The sequence below is a fragment of the Papilio machaon genome, chromosome 3 (assembly GCF_912999745.1).
Source record: "Papilio machaon chromosome 3, ilPapMach1.1, whole genome shotgun sequence".
Classification (NCBI taxonomy): Eukaryota; Metazoa; Arthropoda; class Insecta; order Lepidoptera; family Papilionidae; genus Papilio; species Papilio machaon.
The window spans coordinates 105079-124368 of NC_059988.1; the positions used below are offsets into that span (position 1 = coordinate 105079).

The 19290-nt window shown below is 47.1% G+C and overlaps 3 protein-coding genes across 7 annotated transcripts; all 3 read right to left on the bottom strand.

The window, feature by feature from the left end:
- Positions 1-539: 539 nt before the first annotated feature.
- LOC106716283 (G-protein coupled receptor 52) lies at positions 540-4351 on the bottom strand. Of its 5 annotated transcripts, none has more exons than XM_045686355.1 (4): positions 4128-4351; positions 3428-3635; positions 3071-3339; positions 540-1419 (listed from the first exon to the last, which is right to left on the bottom strand). In XM_045686355.1, the coding sequence occupies exons 2-4, from the start codon at positions 3600-3602 to the stop codon at positions 829-831; spliced, it is 1035 nt and encodes a 344-aa protein (XP_045542311.1). In that variant the 5' UTR covers positions 3603-3635; positions 4128-4351; the 3' UTR covers positions 540-828. The 5 variants fall into 5 exon arrangements, with proteins under 5 accessions (XP_045542311.1, XP_014365257.1, XP_014365255.1 ...); XM_014509771.2 differs by having other exon boundaries at positions 3083-3327; positions 3853-4351; XM_014509769.2 differs by having other exon boundaries at positions 3071-3327; positions 3853-4351.
- Positions 4352-6022: 1671 nt separating this feature from the next.
- On the bottom strand, positions 6023-12546 carry LOC106716277 (retinal guanylyl cyclase 2). Its single transcript, XM_045686499.1, has 12 exons — positions 11737-12546; positions 11479-11608; positions 9076-9387; positions 8723-8869; positions 8210-8381; positions 7999-8139; positions 7725-7917; positions 7252-7516; positions 6997-7174; positions 6564-6847; positions 6293-6425; positions 6023-6212 (listed from the first exon to the last, which is right to left on the bottom strand). Exons 1-12 carry the CDS (start codon positions 12544-12546, stop codon positions 6023-6025), a joined length of 2955 nt encoding a protein of 984 aa, XP_045542455.1.
- Positions 12547-15757: 3211 nt separating this feature from the next.
- LOC106716290 (thialysine N-epsilon-acetyltransferase) lies at positions 15758-17782 on the bottom strand. The gene is made up of 3 exons (XM_014509782.2): positions 17465-17782; positions 16850-16901; positions 15758-16330 (listed from the first exon to the last, which is right to left on the bottom strand). Exons 1-3 carry the CDS (start codon positions 17540-17542, stop codon positions 15918-15920), a joined length of 543 nt encoding a protein of 180 aa, XP_014365268.2. The 5' UTR covers positions 17543-17782; the 3' UTR covers positions 15758-15917.
- Between the last annotated feature and the right edge of the window lie 1508 nt (positions 17783-19290).

The window sequence follows — 19290 nt, forward strand, 5'->3', positions numbered from 1 at the left end:
TTGTACAATCGCCTTCGTTCGAGGTGTCCCACTTTCTGAAAAATTGCATTGCAATACTTAGGTAAGGTAAACTCCGCACATTTTTACAAAGAGGGCGCTATCGTTTTTTTTACCGTTTCATAGTGTAATTGACATACGCTTTTTTACAAAAATTTCCGATAATTATTGTTTTAAAACGTGCATGAAATTGAAACGATATTAGCTTTAGAGATAGAACACCGCCAACGAAAGTGACTGTACGCAGGTACTGCAGACTTTTCACTGCAAATGCAACAAAGCAATTGTTTTACATCCAGTGTTGCACATCTTTGATCGCAACTTGTGTACATACATAATATACTTAAGGTAAATACTTAAAATGAAATACAAAACTTACAACTACGATACTGAAAATGATATGAACTATATTATTGCAACATTTATATTTAAACCAACACTCAATTATGACATCATTACAATGAATTAGCAAAATGCACTTGGAAATTATCTGCAAACAAATGAAATATAAACAACTTGATACGTATATGTGAGACGATGTAAATGTACGAACTCATAAAATTTACGTGATCCGTGGTCTATGTAAAGATGTTTATTTATTTTTAAGATCCGTTGAGCCGTTCCGGAGATACCTTCTAACAAACATTCATTCATCTAAACATTCGCATTTATAATATTAGTAATATGCAAAAGTAAACACAAATGCCGAAGTATCATAGGACGAACCGGCCGTAAATCTGCAAACATGAGTAAAAGTAGCGCCGGCGCAGCAGCCACGGACTCGACATCTGGACCGAGGTCGACGCAACAAGTGGCAACAGAGAGGCGCGTTCAGTCGTCGTTGTCCATGCCGACGAGCTCGGCTTGCAGCCGGCCCTTGGCACGGCAGCACGTCAGGCACAGGATCCTGAGCGCCAGTCTGAACTGCGGGCTGAACGTTATCAGTATCACGATTTTCCAAAAGGAATTGAGAATCCCCAACCACACCACGCCGAAGTGCAACATGGGCACTTTAACCTGAGCAGTAAAGTACTCGTAGATCTGAAGGGCGAAGTAGGGAATCCAGGAGAGCCAGAAGGCGGCGACCAGCAGGAAGCTCATGCAGTGGCTGGGGTTGGCGAGGTTCTCCGCCAGAGCGGTCGCGTACTCCTTGTCGTGGATGGGCGCGCCGCTGTTGAGCTTGCGCCGCATCGCAAAGATGTAGTAGTAGTTGTACACGATGGAGATGAGGCTAGGCCCCAGCACGAGGATGCCCAGCGTCGCGGTGTACGCGTACGTCGACGCCCAGTCCAGCATGCAGATGAATGTGCGCGCGTCGTAGTTGGCCTCCTTCTTGTAGCCGAGCAGCGGCGGGCAGCACAGCATAGCGGCCGAAATCCACGTGAATACCATCCAGCATTGGCTGCGCGTGCGCGTTTGTACCTGCCACAGAGGGTGTGTGAGGTCCGTATCGGGCCGAAGGGGAGGGGTGGAGCTCCCGCTGGATTACTACCTCGTGCAAACTACACTCTACACTAGATCGTCTGTTTTTCGTCTCTTTAATTCGTTTCGCCAATTTTCAAATTTTACTTAATTGTTCGCAATGTGAACCGATTACACAATTTTGATACATAAACACACGATTAGAAGCATGCCTAAGTACTTGAGTAAATTACATTTTTCTAATAACATTATATATTGTAATTATAATTATTTGTATAATTCAAATGACTACTTGACTTGATTCATGCGATGCATGTTTTATACAAAGTGAAAAAGCTAACAGAAAATTAATATCGATAGTTAAATAAACATTAAACATTCACATTAGGGAGAAGAAGTTCACTTAACAAGTAACTGTTTAAACAATCTGTTTTAGATGCGTTCCTCATCTGGTACTGTTGTAGAACAACTTGTAATATATTAGGATTCAAATCGGCCACATGCAAGTGAAGAATTATTTAAGTTATTAGAAAACGAGCAATGGTAAGGTAAGTCCTATCTGAAAGGATATCACGTTTATTTATAACATTGTCAAAAATAATAAAGTAAGTGAATAAGGTCACAATAGTCCGGTGGTGATGCGCCGGTGCCGGCCGCTGGTCGAGATTTCGCCGAACATCCAAGTTTACTACATAACGTTATCATATCGCTCAACAAATATCCCACATTAAGTATGCAATAATGGAATATTTGTTTTTACAACTAAATGTTTACAATAATACTTTTTACAACAAAACTTTACAACTAAAAGTTTTGTGTCGCCGCTGCTCAAATGTATCGTTATAGTTCGTTAGGTACGTAACATTGTGGTTTTAGAAGTGTGCAAAAAAATTCGATGTCGATTTCTGCAAAGATTCATAGTGCCTGCAGGCGTTGTCTTTATTGCTTCATCGCCAATTGCTGGTACATTACTTTTATTGCATTGAAATGTTGAGTAAAAAAATTGAAATATAATCCCTTATATTGTAAACCGCACACGAGCGGCGGCGACATAAACTTTTGCGTGCGTTCACACATGCCGTATTCGCTCGTCACATCTGAACGCGCCCTTACGCTAGGCACACACAATCCTGCTTCTTTATCTGTGTAACAAACATATTTATCAAGTTCAATAAAACTTTTTCTTGCGGCATAGCCTTTAACTTTTTTTTATTCAGATTTTAATCGCTGCTGCTCCAGTTCTCGCCCGCAGTGCAACAAAACGTATGTACCCTATATCCTATATACAATAATCGATAGTAAATAACGCAATTTTATACTATATAGTAGTACGTACAATTATACGTATGTTTTTTTACACAGCTCAAATCGACCGGTGTCGGTGACACCTGACCGTTGTTGAGTATTCTGCTTCAAAAAGCAACGGTTAAATCTGGATTGTGAGTGCTCAGCTTTAACATATCTAATTTACTCAGTATTCTGGTTCTCATATATATATATATATGTGAATGATGTCGATGACGCTAGTTATTCTAGGCCGCTAATGTAATCGGCAGAAATATATTAACCTCTTAAGAAGCAGATAACTGCGGCTGTCGAGGAGTCGCGGAAGGCCATATTCTAAGTAAAGAAGTATAAAAAAGATAGCTACCGTCAGACTAACCGTCTCATATCGGAGCGGTTTCCGGACCGCGAGGTAGCGGTCCACAGATATCCACATGAAGGTGTAGACGGAGACGGACCAGAGCGTGACTTCGAGGTAGCCGGCCAGCCGGCACACCAGCCCGCCGAACACCCAGCGGCCCACAGCCGCCGCGTGCACCGACAGCGGCACCACCAGCAGCCCGCATAGCAGGTCCGCCACGGCCAGCGACAGCAGATAGTAGTTGATCACCTCGTGCGCCAGCCCTGCGCACACCCCTAGTACTTCACGTCTCACGCCTCACCATTCCATCTCGTTCCGATTCTCTATTCTCCCATATCTATTTTCTACGGCAAACGGGATTACCTTTGAAGTTGAGGAAGGCAGCTATGATAAGCAAGTTGGAGATGACGATGGCGATGCCCACGACGGCGATGACGGCGGCCTGCGTCAGCGACTCGAACGCGGCCAGCGGCGAGTCCGCCACGCTCACATCTGCGGCCGCCGCACCCGCGCCCGCGCCGCCCAGCCGCGCCGGCATCGTCCCGAGCACCGCCGCGCCTCTCCTTCACTTCTATTGGAATTTTTAATTGTAAGTGTTGCTAACTACATTACTACAATGAAAACTATACCTAAATCTGTCAAATCGTTTCTGAGAATAGATACAACAAACGTACAGCCAACATTCTAACAATCTATAAATTGGTTTAAACCCCGCATACCTCGCGGGTTAATACGGCCCTGAAGGTTGCTTGCAGCGTTCTTCTACGTTTGACATCACGTTAACATACCTGGCACCTCACTGCCACCTCACTGGCACCTCAAGGGTTGGTCGCTACTTCGTTTCAAGGAATTGTAATAAAATGATCGCGACCGGCTGATGCGCACTCGTGCCTTCGAGTCTTAAACTTCGCTTATAATTTTTGGTTTCATAATTAAATAACCAAATTTGTGTTTATTTCTATACCGTATGCATCACATTTAGCAAAATTTCACTTTTTTTTTACCATCGCAACACCGCCAAAAGTAACTGGCGCTCAGACTCACGAATAAACACAAACGGAACCTGCGAAGTCCTCGTTCCCGCGCCCTCCCTTCTCGCCCTCCCCTCGCGCCCTTATGTAACCTATGTGAAATAACATTCTCTACTCATATTTTAAACTTGTACACAACCTGCAAAAAATATATACATTCTATTTACAATAATTTTACGTTCAAGAAGCCGTCTACGCTGAATTAAGCTATAAACTTTATTAGAATAAAGAGTACTCGCTACTGATTGAGCGGCAAATGAGGCCAACTGTAAGAGCGGCGAGCAGGGCTCCGCGCAGCGCTGGGGGCGCGCCTGCGCGGCGGTGGGCTGCGGGCGGCGGGCGGCGGGCGGCGGGCGGCGGGCGGCGTGCGGCGGGCGGCGGGCGGCGGGCGGCGTGCGGCGGGCGGCGGGCGGCGGGCGGCGGGCGGCGGGCGGCGGGCGGCGGGCGGAGAGGGTTACGCAGTCAAGGCCAAGGGCGGCCGCGCTCGGGCAAGCCGCCCCGCCCGGCGCCCCCAGTACTAGAGCAATCGATACCGTCCTCTGAGATCGACGACATGCGCATTGAAGACGGCCGGGGTCGTTGACGAAAATACTTAGTATAAAGGTATTAGTATTAGCAGCTAACTAACTTTTTCATTTTAGCGTAAAAACATTATAATAAAATGCGTGTCCGCGTACATGAGTGGATGTAGAAGTAGCGTGAAAGGTTTGCCCTTTTGGGTATATATATATATATATATATATATATACTTACTAATATTATAAATGCGAATGTTTAGATGGGTGGATGGATGAATGGATGCTTGAAGCTATGTGTAAAAAGGCTCAACGGATCTATAATGGAATAGATGAAATTTGTCACAGATATAGAACATAGCCTGGAAGAACACGTAGGCTACTTATAAAGTTTTTTAATTCCGCGCGGACGGAGTCGCGGGCGACAGCTAGTGAATAAATAATCCTGAAACTCCAACATCCATCATTGTTGTTCCAAACATTCATCAGTTAGCCATAAATCAATGTTATTTTATAATATTATAAAATTAGATTTTCTGGAAATGTAAAACATGCTTGAATATTGTCTAATGAACCACCTTTTAGTATGAAGTGTGTACCGTGTGCAATATATTCAACTGTGGGTATCTGTGGTACTGCGGTGGCCACGACATAGCCAACAAATGATCGAACATCGAACCATTTATTTAGTTACAGCAGCAGCTTTTTAATAAATAACGCACATTATTTTGGAAAAAATATACGTTGGTATATTTTTTGCCAATTGAATGCTTTTCTTAAAAACGAAGTTCCTTTTTCAACTTTCTGACTTGAGATACACTCACTCTACCTGCGTCTTAATACCTAATCCTTACTAATATTATAAATACGAAATTATTGTAATCACTCGAAACAAGCTCGAGGCTTGTGTTAGGACATGGTTCACTACTAATCGAATATATGAAATTAAACCTAACATAAAAAAAGAAATAGGTCAGATACCTATCCTACCTAAACCTAAAGATGGTCTGAACCTAAAGATTGTGTAGAAGTAAAAGCACAGCGCAATCATTGTCAGTTGTCAGCGGTTAAATTAAACACCGTATGATATACGACAAGATATTTATTTATAGTTATAAAGTTTCAAAAATACACCAAACATCCGACATAAATATGACATTCAGAGTGGTGGTAATAAAAAATTATTTGACAAGATAATTCGATTGCTACCACGAGGTCACGGAATGAGGGCGCAGGGCGCGGAGCTCAGGGCGCAGGTCTCAGGGCACAGGGCTCAGGGCGCAGGTCTCAGGGCACAGGGCTCAGGGCGCAGGGCTCAGGGCGCAGGGCGCAGGGCTCAGGGTGCACGTCAGATAGAGACTGACATCGCTACTAAAATTATTGTCAAGAAAAGTGGTAGGGAAGGACTAGGTCTAGGAGAGGCGCGATTCGTCCGCTGTCGGCGTGCGCGTACGATAGCGTGCCAAGGGGCGCGCCGGCGGGGGCACGCGCAGCGCCAGCGGCTCGGTGCGCAGCTCGGTGCGCGCCGCGCTATCCGCCTGCACGTCGCCGCGCTCCAGCGACCACTGGCGGCGCAGGATGCGCGTGCTGCCCGACAAGCACCTGCCGTCGAACGAAATTTCTCTTACATAAATAAAACGAGCAGTATGCGTTGGTGTCGCCGGGGGGCGCGGCGGACGCACCTGTAGCGGGCGTGTCCGGGGGGTGCGGGGGGTGCGGTGGGTGCGGCGCGCGGCGGGCTGCTGTCGGCGGACGCGGCGCCCGAGCGCGCCCAAGCCGCCCGTTCCTGCCGCGGGGGGCACGCGGCCGCCGCAGCTGTGCGAGCATTACATTTACTATTCTGAATTACTTGAACCCGGCATGCTTTACAACGCCAAAGTCTAATCAATATTAAAAAATAATTTTAATAAAATTTTTTAGATGTTAAGAACGCCTCTCTGGCGTTCTATGAATGTCCTATCATAATGCGCCGGTGGCGTATGGACGCTGGGGTATATTTATCTGATTTTCGCCATCGATACGACAAACCGATGTATGTGCTGTAATGTAACCAACTGAAGTAGTCCTCCTCGGCGTCGGAAAGCGCGCGGCGGCGGTGGAGGGGACGTGGCGTCCGGGGGGTGGAGGACGCGGGGGGCGCGGGGATTGCACCCTCCCCGCCTTGGCCACCGCCCCCGCACCCGCCCCCATCCTCGGCCGTTGTCTCGTCCTCGGACTCGAACAACACCTCCTCAGATCTGACAAATTTTCGCATCTTTCGCCTTACGTTACTTTATATTCGACATTTAGGTATGTACTTATTTCGAGTACAAATTCAAGCTTTCGTCCACACCCATGAAGTGCTTCTACCGGAGCAAAATTAATGAATATGAAGAAAAGCAATAACTGTAGAGGCGGCGGTGTCGGCAGCGGGTCGTCGAAGCCGTCCTTGCCCAGCAACCAGTAGGTGTGCATGGCGCCCTTGCCCTTGACCTGGCGCAGGCCCCGCGAGCGCAGCTTGTAGCCGCCGGCCGCCGTCAGCCGCGCCGCCGTCGCCGCCGACACCTGCACGCGCCACGCCGCACCTGCACCGCACACGCGCGCTCAGCTCATGGCCGCCTCGCAGCACCTCGCAGCACCTCGCAGCACCTCGCCGCCCTACCAGTGGACTCCATGCGCGAGGCGGTGTTGACGGTGTCGCCGAAGAGGCAGTAGCGCGGCATGGTGAGGCCGACGACGGCGGCGCAGCAGGGCCCCGAGTGCAGCCCGCTGCGCAGGTGTAGCGGTGCGGCGGGCAGGTGTCTGATGCGGAAGCGGCCCGCCAGGTGCAGCAGGCGCAGCGCCATGCTGGCCACGCGCTCGGCGTGATCGCGTGCGCGCTCCGGCAGCCCGCCCACCACCATGTACGCGTCCCCGATCGTCTCCACCTGAGCACGCATTCCGACTCGACTCCACCGCACACTCCGAGGATAATGATGTGAAGAGATTTTATCGGGAGACATTTTCACTTTACCGCAGTTGTTGACTTACGAGTACAAACGGTTGCGTTGGTTTTATGATTTTTTTTTATCGTAATTGCAAATTACTGCTTATCTATAAATCGGTTAAGGAAATGGAGTCGAGGCAGAAGCGTACCTTGTATACGCCGTAGCGCTCGATGGCGGCGTCGAACGAGGAGTAGAGGTCGTTGAGCAGGTCCACTACCTGCACGGGCGTGCTGCGCGCCGCTAGCGCCGTGAAGCCCACGATGTCACTGAAGTAGATGGTCACCTCCTCGAACTCCTCGGGCGGAACTCGCAACCCCAGCACCAGGCGTTCCGCCACCGGCCTGTGCAGTGCGCGGTCTCTCAACAACGCTTTCGAGCACAAGCCGTGTTGGCGACACTCGTATGCCTTTTACCGCTCTTACCTCGGCAACATTCTGTTTAGAAGTTGTTCGGTTTTCTTTTTCTCCAAATCCAACTGCTCCGTTCTTTCTTTTATAAGTTCTTCTAAATTATTGCTGTACTTCTCTAGCATCTCGAACATGGAGTCGACAATGTTGATCTTCCTAAAAATTTATTTAAGTTATTATAGTCCGCACCGCCTACCCATTTTTTTCATAATAAAAAGGTGCAGACCGGCCGCGGTGCATGAGCCGGAACTGGTGGTAGAGGCGCGCGAAGTCGGGCCGCATCGCCGGTGACTCCGCCCAGCACTGGCGCATGGCACGCACGGCGTCGGGCGGCGCAGCACCCAGCGACACCGACGGTCGCACCAGCGGCGGCCCGCGGCGCAGCTTCTCCACGATCTCTGTAATCATGTCTAAGTATCATGGAGGGACTCAAGAAAGGTGCGTGCGAGGAAACAATTAGCCAAACAGGCTCGAACAATGCACTCTTTCCAACGGTCGAGACCAGTCCTCATTCGTTATTAAAAAAAATACCACATCCGTCTCCAGTGTCTCTTATTATTAAATTTTCGTGTACTGAAGTACATCAGTTTTAGTTGTATCTGTATTATTTTACGTATAAGGTTACCCTCTTGGCCGAAATCGACTACGTAGGTAGTAATTTACGATACACAACTTTTTTCTCTTTAGTCGTATTTATCGTGTATCAAACTTTTAAGGAAGGAAAGAGCGGAGAACAGACCTTCCGGCGTCAGCTGCAGCATGCAGTAGGGCTCGCCGCGCACGATCACCTCCTGCATGATGATCGCGAAGGAGAACACGTCTCCTGCCTGCGTACCCCCCGCGTTCCCCCCGGAGCGCAGCAGCTCGGGTGCCGTCCACAGCAGCTCTACGAAAAAACACGCTTGACTCATGACGCGTCACCACCGCACCGCACGAACTACTCACACTTAGTTATTGATTAATTTTGTCTAAATTCTTGCAATTACAGACTTCTTGTTCTTAAATTGAACAGTCTTCTCCAATATATACCTGGCCTGGACTTCTGCATTCGTCCAGAACAGTACCGTCGAATAGTAGATATGCTTTGCGCACCTCTGGCTGAGCGCGTCGGCAGAGGCAGGGCCTGCGCGTGTGCGAACGCCGGTACGCCGTAGTCAGTTACGCGCAGCACCCAGCGCGCGTCCACGACGCAGTTACGCGACGAGAGGCGGCCGTGGACGCGTAGCAGCGAAGCGTGCAGGTATCGCATGCCACGCACCAGGTCCGTTAACAGGGACAGCCGGAACGTCCAGTCCAGTGGGATGTCGTCCGCCACCAGCACGTCTTCCAGCGAGCCGCGCGCGCACGCTGCGAACACTAGCGCTCCGCGCACGCCCCGCACGCCCCGCGCCTCCGCCAGCCAACCTATGTCCGCCGCCCGGCGCCGGCCGCAGGGGTTATCGACACGACAGCCTCACGTTAATATCGACAAACAATCGCGTCCTCACGACGGAAGTCATAGAAAAAAAGCCACAAAAATGTTTCCGCAAGCAATCTTTGAAAAGTATGTCTCTGGGACAAGTCAATTGGCAAATCGATGAAGTTAAAAATGTTCAAATAAATAAATAAATAAATAAGTTATCAATGGTATGGCAAAAGTCTCGTAAATTAAAGGAGCTATTGAAGGAAATAAGTTAAAAGTATAATAAAAATAATAATAACATCATAATTTATCTATCATATAAAACCCAGCCAGGCGGAAACAAAATAAAAATAAATAAATAACAATAATAATTTTTTACATTAATTTGTGGAACTGTGTTTATGTGTTGTCGGGCACCCTTTAAATCCTTAACAAGACATGGTTAAAAAATATGATCATATTCTGTATATGTAATCGAATTGAAGACTTTTAAAGATATAAGAAATATATATTTTTTTCCTTTTTTATATTACAAAGTTGAAGAGTCGAAGAGCAACCAACCACCTGAATTCGCCGGAAGAGCGAAGCTACCGCTGTCCATAACCTTCTGCAATTGGAAATGCTTTGCCTACCTTTAATCCCATTAGCAAAGCTTAATGTTTTTGGCCTAGGTAGTCCTGGTCTACGTTATATATTTTTCTATAGTCAAAAGAAATATTGCCGGGCCGGCGACTGGCCGAGTGCTCGGACGCCCGAGCAGGACTGGGCAATTTGTTAACTGTAGAAACGGTTTTAATTCAATAGCTCTGGATTGAAGATTGTGCTGGTATCAACACCTGGAACGCACTATAGGCAGGGTAAGGAAGCTCATGTGGATCTTCAAATTATTAAAACGCGCTGTGAATACTAGAGTGGTAAATATAAACCTATATGTTAACGGAAATGTATGTAATTCCTAAAATCGCACGGAAATGTGTGAAATAAATTATATTATACTTACACATTACACATTTCCTAGGAAATCTATACATTTCCTAAATAGCAATCGGAAATGTAAAACACTTAACCTTTATATATTAATAAGGATATTGGTGGGTACGCGGGGACAGTGGGACGAGGGGAAGGTATTGCTTCGCCTGATCCGGCGATCGCGCAGTGCCTTGTTAAATAAATAGCTATATGGACTGACAAAGTATTATAATATAAAGATTTACTTTTATACTTTGACATTTATAATTACTTAATTATCAGACTGATTACTTGCCAAATGAAAGTTTGATTTTATAAGAATAAATATAAGTTGATTTTGTGATACGTTAAAAGTTAATACATAGTTGATTTTAGAAGTTTTAAATAGTAAGATAATATGAACATATTATTATTATTATTTTACGATTTTACCCGATTGTCTTAATAAGTGTTATAATAAAAAATATTATTTCAGTATAGGAATTGTACACATTTCCTAGGATTTGTATACAATTCCTTGATTTCATACATTTCCGGTAACATTTATATCTCTCTCGCTCAATCAGTACTGCATTTCAATATGGGGCGGTGCAGGAAAAACTAACTTTCTAGATTTAGAACGGGCACAAAGGTCCTTGATCAAAGTGATGTACAATAAACCTTTTAAATACCCCACCAAAACCTTATACGAAATTTCAAATTTGCTCTCTGTTAGAAAACTATACATTTTTCATATGATTTTAGGATACCACAAGACTTTACCCCTCGACACTAAAAAACTCAAAAAAAGAGGGTGTCCTGCTGTTGCCTCCCATCCAGTGCTATCTATATACCCTATGCAGCTGTTTGAGTGCAGGCACACATAAATCTCACAAAGAAATGTTAAAATTAAAATTGTTTACTATTTGTGTTACAATGTAAATCGAAACTGCTATGTACACTGGAAGAGCGAGGCATTCCCTACACAAGTGTCTCCTGACTACTTTTTGGGAAGCCCCGACAACTTAATTGTAAAGATTTACTTGAAATAAATTCATTTTTATTTTTATGATTTATTTAACTCTACATAAAATTAACACAGGTAAAACAAAACGGGGCGAGAGGTGCGTGGAGCAGGCGCGTACCTATGAAGGGGTTGACGTTGTCATGACGCAGCGCCTGCAGCACTAGAAGCAGGTCAGCGGCGCGCCGGCGCAGCGACCCGCCTGCACCGCCCGCCCCGTCCGGCACCGCCCGCACGTGCACCGGCTCGCCCTAAACATTTACACTTATATCTCGGAACGACCGGCGAGCTTTCCCGCGTCTTAATGTAGTTTGAATCTCGCTTGCCATATAACTGACGGACATGACTGTTATGAAAACAATTTCCGGTTGTTCCGTACCTTGTACAGAGTGCGACGGTCCGACGCGAGGCGCGTCACACTGCAGGTAGAGGAGGGCGCGGCGGGGAGCGGGGCGCCGCAGCCGGGCAGCCGCTGCAGCCAGCTGGCCATGCTCTCCATGCCCTCGCCAACGCGCCTCTCCTCCGCCGGAAACGAGAAGTCCGCCGCCGACAGCACGGGCGCCGACAGGGCGGGCGCACGGGTGCGGACGCGGTGACAGCACAGCGCGCACATCGCCGCCAGCGTCAGCAGCGCCGCGGCGCTCACCACCGCGCTCCACGCGTTCTGCACCCACCCAACGCTAGTCTCTGCCGCCGCCGCCGCGAGCCACCGCTGGAACTCACCCGCGGGGTCGACGACCTCGACGAACGTGAGCCACTCGTGTCGGCCGTCCGGCGGCCGCAACGACGTGGCGACCAGCTGCCCCACCGGGACCCAGCTGCGGTTTGGCTCGGACGTTTCCTCGTACAGAAAGTATTCGTTGTGCGCGATCTCGACGCCAACATTCGCCTCCTCCGCGTTTCGCTCGATGGCGCGCAATACCTCGGCGTATACGTCCGCGCGCGGCCTCCCACCCGGAGGCTCGTCGCTGAGCAGCAGAGTGAGGCGTGGCCAGCGGCGACCACGCGCAGTTGAATATTTTTGGAAATGCTTTTTTTTGTCGTTCAAGAATCTGCTTTGTCGGTTTGAAGTTATTTCGGGTCGTTCGAAATGTTTTGCCGATTCATCTAGTGACGTATTTGTGCTACCACTTCGCTTACTAATATTCATAGATTGAGGTAATTGTCTATCATAATACAAAGATTTCATATTTCTAATATAGTGCGCGGCGTCCGGCGCGGCGGCGTCGGGCCCGGCGTCCGGCGCAGCTGCGTCCCGGTCGGCGTCATGCGCCGTGGCATCGGGTCCGGCGTCCGGCGCGACGACGTCGGGTCCGGCGTCCGGTGCCAGGCGGAGCAGCAAGAGAGCGGCGCCGGCGCGCGCGCAGGCCACCTGCAGCCTTGCAGCGCCGCGCACGCTCTCGGTCTCAGATGAACATAATATTATGACTGCAATTTACAAAAAAATTTAGTTATTCAATCATAGTTAGTTAGTCAATTATCGTGCCATTTGTTTTTGGTGACAACTGTCATCTAAAGAAATAACAGTAGATTACCGTGAGGACGTTTGTCGATTTCCACCCGCGAAAGCGGATTTCGACTGACGAAGAGGCCGGCCGCCGTCAGCTCGTGCGCCACGAAAGGCGCGAGGTGCGCGCAGGCGGCGTGCGGGGGTAAGAGCGCGCTCTGCCAGCGCAGGCGCGACGCTAACGCCCCCACGACGGCGGCCAGGCCGTGCGGCGCGGCGCAGTAAGAGGGCAGCGCGAGCGCAGCGGGGGGGCGCAGCTCTCGCAGCGCACATGCGGCGAGCCCCGCTCGCCCCGCCAGCAACACCACGCCGCCGCCCGCCAGAGACCGCGCCGCACTCTGCACCACTGACATACGCCAGTCGTCGCCGCAAGTCTCTACAAAAATACTGCAAATAAATAAAAATCGAAAGGGGTGACACAAATTCGTATAAATTTACAAGGATATGCTCGACTCCAGAGCGCGGGTCTATGTTTAATAAGAGTATATGTAGTTCTTGTAATGTTAATTACACTCAACAAGACTCACCATTAAAGCTTAAAATACTAAATTCCCGCCAAGGCAAACTTTTGTTGACGGCGTGAACATACGCGCGAAGGCCGTCTGCTTTAAAGTAGACTGGGTCCCGTGCCGAGCACGCTGAGCGCAGCACGAGCAGTGCGGGCGGTGCGGGATGCTCGGAGGGCGCGGGTTGTGCGGAAGACGCGCGGGCAGCCGTCGCGGCCAGCAGCGCCAGCAGCAGCTGCGGCGCGCGCATGTCGGCCGGCGTCATGGCGCGGGCGCAGGCGCCATGTGGTCGCGGGCGCCCCTCATCACGCCAGCGCGACTCTCGGCCGCACATAACTCTGCCCACCGCCAGTGACTCACTCGCTGTACACTAACTTTCAATAGGTGTCATCTTTCTCTTTTACGACATGATGATGCCCGTCCTTTTTTATTACTTTTTATTAGAAATGATGAATGATTGTTGAAAGAGAATCTCTAACTACTGAAATACATAATTAAATCGAAGTTCATACGACTAAGAAAGAGTAAGAAGAGAAAGAGTTTTAGAAACCTACGGTAAGTATCTATCTTTATATGCAAAAACTAGCTTTGTTCCGCGACTTCGTCTTTCGAATTTAAAAATGTTCTAGTAATTAGGTAATACACAAACCCTATGCTAGTGATACCGTAGCTTTCCAATTGCATAAGAATATTAGAAACCTGTGTTTGAGTTTATTAGTTACATACATACGTTAAACACAAATCATTCCTCATTAAAACATTACACAATAGTAAGACTTGTCTATATAAAAATGTAGACCTTGAAGTTGAAATTACCTAAATTATTTTTCACTACTTTTGGCCCACATAACTTCTAAAGTAACCGTTGCCTAAAATTCACAGGTCCTTGGTCATCTTTCCTAACTTGATTAGGACTAGCTCCTGAAGGGACCCAACTTCGTTGACATATCAAGTTGACCGACCGCAGGAGACAAGTCTATTATTATTATTACCTACTAATGCTAAGTTGTTTATAATGTTGTTAGTGAACAGGTATGCCGCCGCGTCGATCTGCAGTTTCGAATTTTACTTGAGTTATACATGACGTGTAGTTAGCGAGGTAAAGATACCTATACCGTAACAAGATTTGCGCGCGCATCATTTAACAAATTTATTACGATCTTTTCACAATTGCATATTTACAACATTCCCCATTTGGATGTCTTTTAAATATGTTTCTTCTCTATGAACAGAATGTGTTGCTATGATCACGAGAGTCGCGCGTGTGGAGCACACTGAGCTGCGTAGCGTACCGGAGCGGAGCCGGCAACAGTACAGGGCGGCGGGCGCGGCCCGACTGGACCTGCCGCCGGTGACAGGGTGTGGGCTGAGGTCCTGGAGGTTTGGGATGGGTGAGGAGCGCTAGGGGAAGGCGCGGGGGCGCGGGGCCGCGGGGGCCGGCAGTGTGTCGAATATAATTAGTTCTTAGCTCATAAGCATAACTCACTATAACATAATGGTATAAATTCACCTCAATCTTTTTTTGTGTTATATTTTCACTAAAGCTTACAATACAAATATATAACTGTGCAGAAAATAAGACAGCAGAGCGTCCGGCGGAACCTGCGCGCGCCGCCGGACCTTGTTGTGGTGGCAGGCGGCAGGCGGCAGGCGGCAGGCGGCAGGCGGCAGGCGGCAGGCGGCAGGCGGCAGGCGGCAGGCGGCAGGCGGCAGGCGGCAGGCGGCAGGCGCTCACTCACCCTTGAATTCGCTTCAATCTGATGCTTCAATGCCCTTCATTGACTCCGGTACGGGGAACACAAAAGAAATAATATTAAGTTTGTACCTAATATTAAATAATATAATCTTCTATAAATTATACCTTTTAAAATATAAAAGCTACGCTTCAAAATGAATTAGGCTCTCACTTTAAACATAAGTGTAACTATTTATACACAGCTAAAAGTGTAATTTCCAAAAGTACCCTAGGTGAAGCGTAAATAGAGTCACATCTCTAGGAGATGTGTTTCTGTATAGGCCACGATGTTTATAGTAGAATTAATACCAGAAATGAGCTGTTTTAGATCTTAATAGGTGTGGACAAGCATTTACGTCACATTGGTATAAAAAAACGTTTTTGACAAAATATCCGACATGTGCCCTTTTAGAAATTGCATATTCAAAGAAATTACTTTATTTACATCAACAATATATAGAAAGTACTTTAAAAAAAATGTGTTGTAGTTTTTTCTACCCACCACTAGAGGGCGTGTTTTATCAACTTTATTGTAATTTAAATTTATTATAATTATTCTACATATACATAAAAAAAACTTTTAGAATTGAAACAACCTCAAATTTCTTTAGTTTTTTAGGCTCATTACAATATTCTTAATATATTAGGCTTATTATATATATTGGGCTATTTAAATATTATTATCTACTCGTTGACGGATCTGAATCTTATCTAAATACATAACCGAAAGTAACCAAAGGTATGTCTTTGAAATTAGACTCAATGTTTAATGTATAAATGTATGTAATAAAGTGTAAGGATTCTGCGAGGCGTCAAGACGCATCAGAAGACGGGTCCCGGTGCGGCAGCAGGCGGCCCTCGGCCACGTGCAGGATGCGCGGCGCGTCCAGTCGCAGCGCCAGCCGGCCCTCGCTGCGGCACAGGTCGCGTGCTCCCATGCGCGCGTACAGCGCTCGCGCCGCGCGGTTGCTCTCCAGCACGTGCCAGTCGATGCGCGCGACGCCGGCGGCGAGCGCGCGCGCGCACACCTCGCGCAGCAACGCGCGCCCCACGCCCGCGCGCCGTCGCGTCTCCGCCACGTACAGGTCCTCGATGTAGAGCGCGCGACGCGTCCAGCTGGAGTAGGCGCGGTTGCAGAGCGCATAGCCCACCACCTCTCGCTCCAGCTCGGCCACCAGCAGGAAGAACCACGGAGGCCGGCTGTCGAACCCGTCCGCCGCTAAATCTGTGCACCGGCAAGCCGAGCCTGTCATTACTGTTCACCGTCAAAACTGTTGGCGCAGAACGCACCCTTCATTTTCATACAAACAGCAAGTTCATGTTACGATATAAAAATCACTTGATAATTAAAATTCTCTGATAAAATAGATATTTATAATATTCAATATTAGGTAGCTTTGATATGTACGTGCTCCCTCCCACCCGGTACCCTGTGCTATTTCCTCTGGACCTTACTACACACAAGGTTGTGTGGTGTTTGACTAGCCTGAGAGCGTCCGATTTACGTTTAACGTCTTTATTTTATCGGCGAACCACCAAACGGCGTCGAGGTTCTCATTTCCGAACTATATTTATATTATATTATTTATATTATATTATTTATATTTATATTACTATAATTATGGAATTATAGCACATATTTGTAAGAAGTGCTTATGTGCACGTTTTCCGGCGCTCTGGTCCGTCCGTTTCCAAAACGGTTTTAACGGGCTGACTGAAGGCAACGGCGTCAGTAACGGCTCACCCTCGACGCTGAGCTGCGGCCCGTCCGGCATGCCCTCATACGCAGCGAGTTCCTGCAAGAAAACATTAGTTGTGAGGTGAATTCTTCACTGTTATTTCCATTGACACTGGAGACAGAAACAGAAACGCGCGGCTTCTAATGTAGATCGAAGTCCGTCCGAAGTCCGAAGCGAGCAAAAATGGTTTAAGCTACTTATAGTTACTTTGTGCACGAATCTCAATCTCGTATATTTTTTTTTGCAACATCAATACGAATACTTTTTTGCAAGTCGTTCGTATGTAAACATTTAACATTTAACTGACAACTTGTAACAGCGCCCTCTTTTGAGCCGCAGAGAATCATATCACCACAATGTGTAAAAACTTAAAACTGATGCAACGACAGTAACGGCATGCGATACGAGATGTCGCTTTAGTGGACAGTCGGCAACCATGTCAAAATAAAACGCATGTTACATCTCATAGCCACCTAACCGTTTAACAATTTTAGATCTCAAACTTGCATAATGAAAACCAGTATTTTAATACACAAATGAAATTGGGATCAATCTTAATTAAGGACAATAAAATAAATGAGAGTATGTAGAAGAAATATTAATTTACTTGTGTTACTCACGTATATCATTCGATGCACGGCGGGCAGGTCCTCGCGCCGGCCGTCTCGCACCACCAGCTGCCCCGCGGCCGACGACATTGCGAATGCGAGTGACGCAAATGGCGACTGCCACGCCACACCACGCCATGCCGCGTTCTAGAGGTGGGGCAGGGGACGTAATTGCTCGATTCGAACCAGTCCGAGGAACAAGTATCACTCGATACTTCAAGGAGCTTGTTACCAGTATTTCCTTTTATTATTTATTATTACAGGTACTATAGGTACCTACTTTGTTTAACGAAAATCGCGAACCATTTCTTAACTAATGCAGTCAACTAAACTTATAGTTAGGTGTGTAGTTGTAGGTATACAAGCGAAAGATGTGTGCGATACAGCGTGCGATTGGGATGCCAGTAAATAATAAATAAATTAACTGGACTTTTTTGCTTAATGTAGGGCCAAACTATATAACTATAATATGGTGCATTTGACACATCATCAAAATTCAAACAACGTAACAGTGTAGCGGCGGCCAATAAATATAACTTTTTTCGAAGTTATATTGGAAGCGGCGAGGCTTGATTCCAAACCTGTTAGAGAAGGTGTTGACAGAAGATGCGTTATAGAGGCAGACTTTTTTATATATTGAATAAGCTAGTGCTTGATCACAAACCCACTTGATGGATGGATGAAATTTCGATTCCTAACAAATGCAGACTGTCAGTGAATTCCAGGGACACACTCTGAAGGGTCAAAGCTAGGGAGAACTGGCTCTTATTGTCAGTGAATAAACACGTCTGTGTTTTGGTGGCGTTGAATCGCAAAAGGTTGGAATTTCCCCAACAGAAGACTGCCTCGAGAGTGAGATTAGTACGCTCTACCAAGGCATTACGTTCGGACTTTACTTGATCTCGACTGATCCGATCAACTGGTAGGTATCTTTCTATTAGGTAGGTACGAGTATCTAGGGGTCGTTAATGTGGTCATAAAACTTTGTGTTTAGATAAGTTGTTGTGGCAAGAATTGATATCCCATGAATGGTGTATGTAATAATCATAATAAGTACGCTGTTACCTAATTTTAAAAATGAAATTTGATGTACAGTTTTGTAATAACCATTGAGAAATAAAGCTCATGTCACATATGTACTATAAAATTTGGGAGAAATAAATAAACGAATAAAAGAAGGGAGTGAGGTATCACACAAATTATTTGGTTTTATGCCTGATCAGAGAACAGACGTAATACTGGCATTACTCAGTTGTGTGGAGTGCAGACGAGTTGCACAGAAATTTACATATGGTGTTCGTACACCTCCAAAAGGCATACGATCAAATACTTAGTTATATTTTGTAGTGGGCTATGAAAAAAAGACGTGTGCCTGGGAAGTACGTACAGTACGTACGTACAGATCGCGAGTGCTATGTATGAATGAGCACACACTCAGGCCAAGTAGGTAGTCTGTCGGTACTTAGATTTTATAATTATTGTAATTCAGTTTTATTGCCTGCCCGCTAGGTACTCGCTTGTTCTTGCTTCGTATACCTACTACGTATATATCTAATTGACATAGAGAAGAGCAGGGTGACACGCTCGGACTAAACTTTATAATTAGCAGCGGGCGCTGGCAGGCCCGCACCGCGGAACGCAGTGTCGCCTGAGTACGGCAGCATGGTCATGTCTCAACAGTTTGAAATTTGGTTAAGTGCACTTCCCATTACCTTATCATTCCGCGCTAATCGTCCGTCAGTCGGCCGCTAGTCGCTACGTGCCGGAGCGCCTCGAAGTGCCTAATGGACAATGGACATATTATGTAGACGACGCTTTTACTTTCGCAGCTTTTTACG

Bases quoted from the DNA above. Each gene is read 5' to 3' on its own strand.
- LOC106716283 (XM_045686355.1), bottom strand. From the start codon at position 3,602: ATGCCGGCGCGGCTGGGCGGCGCGGGCGCGGGTGCGGCGGCCGCAGAT. The intron at 3,340-3,427 runs GTAATCCCGTTT...GTGAAGTACTAG, and splicing joins TGCCTTCCTCAACTTCAAAG to GGGTGTGCGCAGGGCTGGCG. The intron at 1,420-3,070 runs GTAGCTATCTTT...CCTCTGTGGCAG, and splicing joins ATGAGACGGTTAGTCTGACG to GTACAAACGCGCACGCGCAG.
- LOC106716290 (XM_014509782.2), bottom strand. From the start codon at position 17,542: ATGTCGTCGGCCGCGGGGCAGCTGGTGGTGCGAGACGGCCGGCGCGAG. The intron at 16,902-17,464 runs GTGAGTAACACA...GTTTTCTTGCAG, and splicing joins CCGTGCATCGAATGATATAC to GAACTCGCTGCGTATGAGGG. The intron at 16,331-16,849 runs GTGAGCCGTTAC...GCCGGTGCACAG, and splicing joins GCCGCAGCTCAGCGTCGAGG to ATTTAGCGGCGGACGGGTTC.
- LOC106716277 (XM_045686499.1), bottom strand. From the start codon at position 12,546: ATGAAATCTTTGTATTATGATAGACAATTACCTCAATCTATGAATATT. The intron at 8,870-9,075 runs GTGCGCAAAGCA...GTTTTTTCGTAG, and splicing joins GCCGACGCGCTCAGCCAGAG to AGCTGCTGTGGACGGCACCC. The intron at 7,517-7,724 runs GTACGCTTCTGC...ATGCGTGCTCAG, and splicing joins AGCGCTACGGCGTATACAAG to GTGGAGACGATCGGGGACGC.